The 5,015-nt window shown below is 59.0% G+C and overlaps 1 protein-coding gene across 1 annotated transcript; it reads right to left on the bottom strand.

The window, feature by feature from the left end:
• Positions 1-2,014: 2,014 nt before the first annotated feature.
• On the bottom strand, positions 2,015-4,651 carry CCDC69 (coiled-coil domain containing 69). Its single transcript, XM_057376071.1, has 9 exons — positions 4,634-4,651; positions 4,417-4,486; positions 3,851-4,005; positions 3,573-3,636; positions 3,321-3,394; positions 2,995-3,096; positions 2,751-2,870; positions 2,417-2,514; positions 2,015-2,252 (listed from the first exon to the last, which is right to left on the bottom strand). Exons 1-9 carry the CDS (start codon positions 4,649-4,651, stop codon positions 2,084-2,086), a joined length of 870 nt encoding a protein of 289 aa, XP_057232054.1. The 3' UTR covers positions 2,015-2,083.
• Positions 4,652-5,015: the final 364 nt, after the last annotated feature.

Raw genomic sequence — 5,015 nt, 5'->3', positions numbered from 1 at the left:
AGGAGATCCCCGAGTGCCCAGCTCCTCCTTCCTGTGCCCAGCGGGCAAGGAAGCCCCTTGAGCTGTGAGTCCTGTCCCACAGAGGGGCTCAGTCCTGCCAGAGCTGCAGGAGCTGCTTCCCTGAGTCTGGAGAGACTCCCTGAGCAGCCCGAATCCTGACAGCAAGCCCCTGCAGAAGGAGCTCTGTTAGGAGAGGATAAAGCACACAAGTTGCTGCTGTTACTAAATTATGGTTTTGTTTTTTTTTTTCCTTTGAAACCTTTCCCTGCAAGCCCCTCACAGCCCCCCTTGCCCTCACCCACCCTGTTCTTTCAGCTGCTCACAGCAGAGGGGTTGCTTCTCATGCTGCCCTGACCCTCCATTTTGCCTGGGTACTGAGCCTGAGCTGACCTATCATTCCCCCATCACTGCCAAGGTACTGCCTGGTCCAGGCTTTTCCCTCCTTACCACGGGCAAGTCCTTTTCTGCACTCTTTTATTCCTCCTCCTCAGTTCCCAGTGCCCCCTTTCCCAGAGCCAGGCACATTCCTCCAAATCCCACACAGGATCTGCCTTTGGGGCAGTGGGAACCCGGTACCAGGTGTCCAGAGCAGCATGCCAGACCACACCAGCCTCACACCCCTTTGCCCAGAAATCCTGATCCCTTCAGCCTCAGCCAGGCACAATTTGCTGGGGCATCCCCTGCTTTGGTGTAAGAGCACCTGGGGGATGCACAGATGGTGTGTGGAGTAGAGAGTGCCCTGGGTTTCCAGGACAACAACCACCCCCATTTCCCACTCTGGCCACCCTACAGAGGTGTGTGGGTAAGAGCTGGACCCCACATCCACGTGGCCTTCCTGGCTGCCCATTCAGCTGCTYTGTTCCTGATAAGGGTCAGCACAAAGGATGGAAGCAGCTGTTGAAGTGGCCCTGATGCTTTGGCAAGGCTGGGAGGGTCCTGSTCTGCCCTGAGCTGGGAGCTCATTGAAATGAATGARAAGAGGGAAGGAGCAGGAAAATGGGGATTGGCCTTAGGGGCCTTATCTTGTGKAGTCTTGGTGGCGCCTGCTCCCACCCTTCCCCTTCTTCCCACTGTATGGGGTGTGGAGCACTCAGCCCCACTCTGGGATAATCCTGCCCCAGTCCCCAAAACCACTGACATGGGATTGCTGAGGCTGCTGCTTCTTACAGATTTGTAATCGTTACAGCCAGTAGCACATTGGCTGGTGCACATACACACTCATACACACACACACACACACAAACACATGTACAGCCCTGGCTAAACAGCCTTGGGGAGGGGACAGGCCAGTGACAGCCCAGAGCAGTGACCGTCCCACCACATTGGTGCACCCAGGGGAAAGTGCTTGTGTGCATCCAGCCCTGACCCCCAGCCATGCTGGCAGCATCTTCCCTGATGGGGATGTGCTGGCTGGAGCAGAGGCGTGTGACCTGCCAAAGCTGCCACGCCCTGAAAGGATGCCTTGCTCCCTGAATGTGCAGCTCCAGCCTCTGTCCAGCTTTTGGGGGAGAAGATGGGGATGGTGGTGCTGCTGATGGGCAGCRGGGACAGGGACAGCTTGGGGTCTTTGTGGCAGTGCGGTGGGACATGCCTGGGCTGCAGGAGCAATCCCTGGAGACGTGTGCTGGAGGTGGAGGTGGTGATGGGAATAGGAGGGCATGGGTGGGAGCCCTGCCTGGTGAGGTGCCTTAACACCGTGACCCCAGTGCCCTCCTGATCCTCCCAGTGCTTATCCCCATCCTGTCCTGGTGGCCTCCTCATTGTCCTCACACCCCAGGCCATACTGGTGCTGTTTATACTCAGAGCCAAGYGCTGGGCCAGGTGCAGCCCAGTGCAAGTCTGCGTGTCCTGGTGGGTCCCTTTCACTCCCAGACAGCCCCCAACCAGAGGAAGGGGTGGGCAGGGTCCCTCTGCAGCCCCACACGGGCTGGGGAAGCGCAGGCGTGAGTGTCCGGTGAATGCTCCATCGCTGCGGTCCATGAGGCGCCCCGAGGGCGCTGCCCCGCCTGGGGACACGTGTGACAGCAGCCCCGGGCTCGCAGGGCTGGAGGGCAGCCCCGGCAGTCCCCGGGTGCTGTCGGTGCTACGTGGCGATGGGGGGCACCTCGCCGGCAGCCATGGCGAACGGAGGGCTGTCCCCGGCGTTGAGCACACGGTACAGCAGCTCCTCCTTGTCCCGGTGAGCCTGATCCCGCAGCTGCGCCTCCTTCTCCAGCGCCCCGCGGGCAGCCTGCAGCTCCTCGGACAGCTGCCTGTGGGCAGAGGGCACCGGCTGCTGCAGCCACCCGGCAAAGCACCCTCTGCTCCCGGCAAAGCACCGGGTGGCACCGCAGGCTGCGATGTGTGCCCGCCACTGCCACTTGTGCCTCATTCGGAGATGCCGCCGGTGCGCCGGGTGGGTGGGACCAGCACTCACCTCGCCATGACCAAGTGGTTCTGGGTGCGAACTTGCAGGTCCTCGTTCTCCTGCTGGAGAGTTTTCACTTTCTCCTCCAGCAGAAGGTTCCTCTCCTCCTGGAAGGGGGGCATGAGGGTGAGCAGAGAGCTGGGAAGTGCCTCCAAACCCCCTGCCACTGYATTTTGGTGAAATGCTGGCCTGGTGGCATTGCTTTCGCATTCCCTCCCCACTCCAAGAGGGGAAGTGGGCTCCATCCACCTTTGCTCCAGCTGCAATTTCTGGGCAGAATTTAGGTGGGTAGAAGAGCTGGAAAGAGGAAAGCCCACCTGTGACCCCCCCCCTTTCAACCCACCACGGTCTCCAGGTRCAGCAGCTTCTTGTCCAAGCTGTGGATGTGCTCATTCTTCATCTCGATGACGAAGTGCAGGCTCTCCAGCTCCTGCTCCCAGAAGGGGCTGGGGCTCCCGTGYTCCTGCAGGACCATCACTTGTGTCCAACCCTTGTTCCAGCCCCAACCCTGCCAGGGTTTATCAGAGAAGTCCCTTGGCTTTGGTTCAACCCCACGGGAGGTTCCCTCCCTGACACCCTCCCTGCACCTGGATGTGCTTCTTGTAGTCTGTTCTCAAGAGTGACTCCTCCACCCGCTTCATCCTCTCATGGAAGGATTTCAGCTGGGAATTCAGTGCYTGAATTGTCTCCTAAGGCAACCATGGAAAAAGCAGAATGAGAAGTATTCAGGTTTTTTTCTTGATGTTGGGCTGTGGTACCCAAATAACCTCAGGGCTGGAGGAGCTGGTGTGGTCCCTGAGCACTCCAGGGACCGAGGTGGCCACTGAGGAATATGGGGCACCATGGCAGAACCAGCAGGTGGTTTTCAAGCCCTCCAGGAGCACCCCCTCCCCAGGGATTTCTCCACAGGTACCTGTAAGGCCGCCTCGGACCTGTGGTGGGACTCCACCAGCAGCAGCTTCTCCTGCTCGTGTGCTCTCTGGAGCTCTGTGGGGGGACACGAGCTGTGTGTCACCAGCACAGTGACATTGGGGCAGCAGGYGCCACCTGAGCCCCTCAGTGCTGGAGAGCAGGGGAGCAGCATCCCCACGAGCCCACAGGCAGCCAGAGGAGCACTGGCAGTAGTGGGGAGAGGGCAGGGGACTGCAGGGWCCCCAGCACACACCTTGCAGGGTCTCTGTGTGCTCCCTCCTCAGGGTTTCAAGCTGCTCCTTCAGCTCCTTTTCCRCCTGGGAAACAGTCAGATGAGAAATCCCAGTGTAAGAGATGCAGAGCTTCACTGCTTTGGACTTCCTAACGTTTTCTTACTCCACCCTTCTCCCAGCAATGGGAGATCCTAGCCCAGCATGTGCCAGGCCCAAGATCACTGGCTGGGAAGTTGTGGCTGATGACACTCTCCATGCCCAGCTGCTGCCCCCAGCAGCACCATTCTTTCCAGCTGACCTGGATCTCARTGTCCTGGGAAATGCCTGCCCGGCCAGCATCCTGCAGCTGCTCCTTCTCCTCCTCCTGGCCTTGGAGGAATCTTGCACTGTCTGTCCACTCCTCTGGCAGTGCTGCCTTCTTCTTCCCATCCTCAGGAAGCAGGGAGGCATTGGCTGCAAGACAAACACAGCTGAAGCAGCACTGGCTGCAGCCTGCAATCCGGGCTGCCTGCACATCCTGGGCAGCTGAACCTGCCACCACAACGGGCCAGGTTCAGCCCTGCCCTCCTCCCACCCAAGAAACACCTCCCTCCATCTGAGTTATCTCTAGCTGGGATGGAACTGGCCAGCTCAGAGAGAACACATGTCTGATTAGTTCTCCTGCTCCAGGGATGACCTGTCTGACTGTGAGGATGGGATGCCATTGGCTCTAGGATGCCACCGACTCATCATCTTTGGGATGTCATTGTCTCTGAGATGCCCTCTTTGCCCTCCTACATCATCCCCGTCCTCCCTGGTCTGTCCTCCGCTTCCTTAATATTACTCTGAGAAAGCAAGGTGGGGGAAACAAGATTTTTTCCTCACCATTCTCTGTCTTCAAGGCCAAGAGCTCCTGGGAAGCCGGACCTTTTTGCTGTTGGGCTTTTAGCTGTCTCTGGCAGAGAGAGAGGRTGCTGGAGCAGGGGGAACAGAGWGGGGCAGGKGGCTGCAGGCACAGAACACCCTGCCCAGAGCCCTCTTCAGCCCTGCTGGAACACCATTCTCGGGGAGCAGTGGTCCCTCCCCAGCTCCCTGCCCTCACCCAGCCCTGAGCACCCATGGGTGTGCATCTGCTCCCCATCAGGCAGCCTCAAGCTCCTGCCACTCTCCTGCATCCCAGACACTTCCCCATGTAAGATTCAGCTGGAAAACCTGGGGGATGCTCACAACACCCCCCTGACACGGTGCTGGTGCAAAATAACTCCAGCAGAAAACATTTGGTGGGGCAGAGCTGGCAGCACTTGGCAGGGCTCCAGCTTTGGCACTCCCTTGCCACCCTCCTCCTGTCCTGGGATGCTCAGAGTCAGCCTCGTCCCTTGCAGCCCCCCAAAACCACGCCTCTGCCCGTGCATTACACAGATGGTTTTTGACACAGCTGGAGCAGGAGTGAGAAATGAAAAATAACCATAAATCAGAGGCGATMC

The sequence above is a fragment of the Malurus melanocephalus genome, unplaced genomic scaffold (genome assembly GCF_030028575.1).
Source record: "Malurus melanocephalus ecotype Western Australia unplaced genomic scaffold, MMel_1.1 scaffold_269, whole genome shotgun sequence".
Taxonomy (NCBI): Eukaryota; Metazoa; Chordata; class Aves; order Passeriformes; family Maluridae; genus Malurus; species Malurus melanocephalus.
This window is presented reverse-complemented; position numbering and strand designations above follow the sequence as displayed.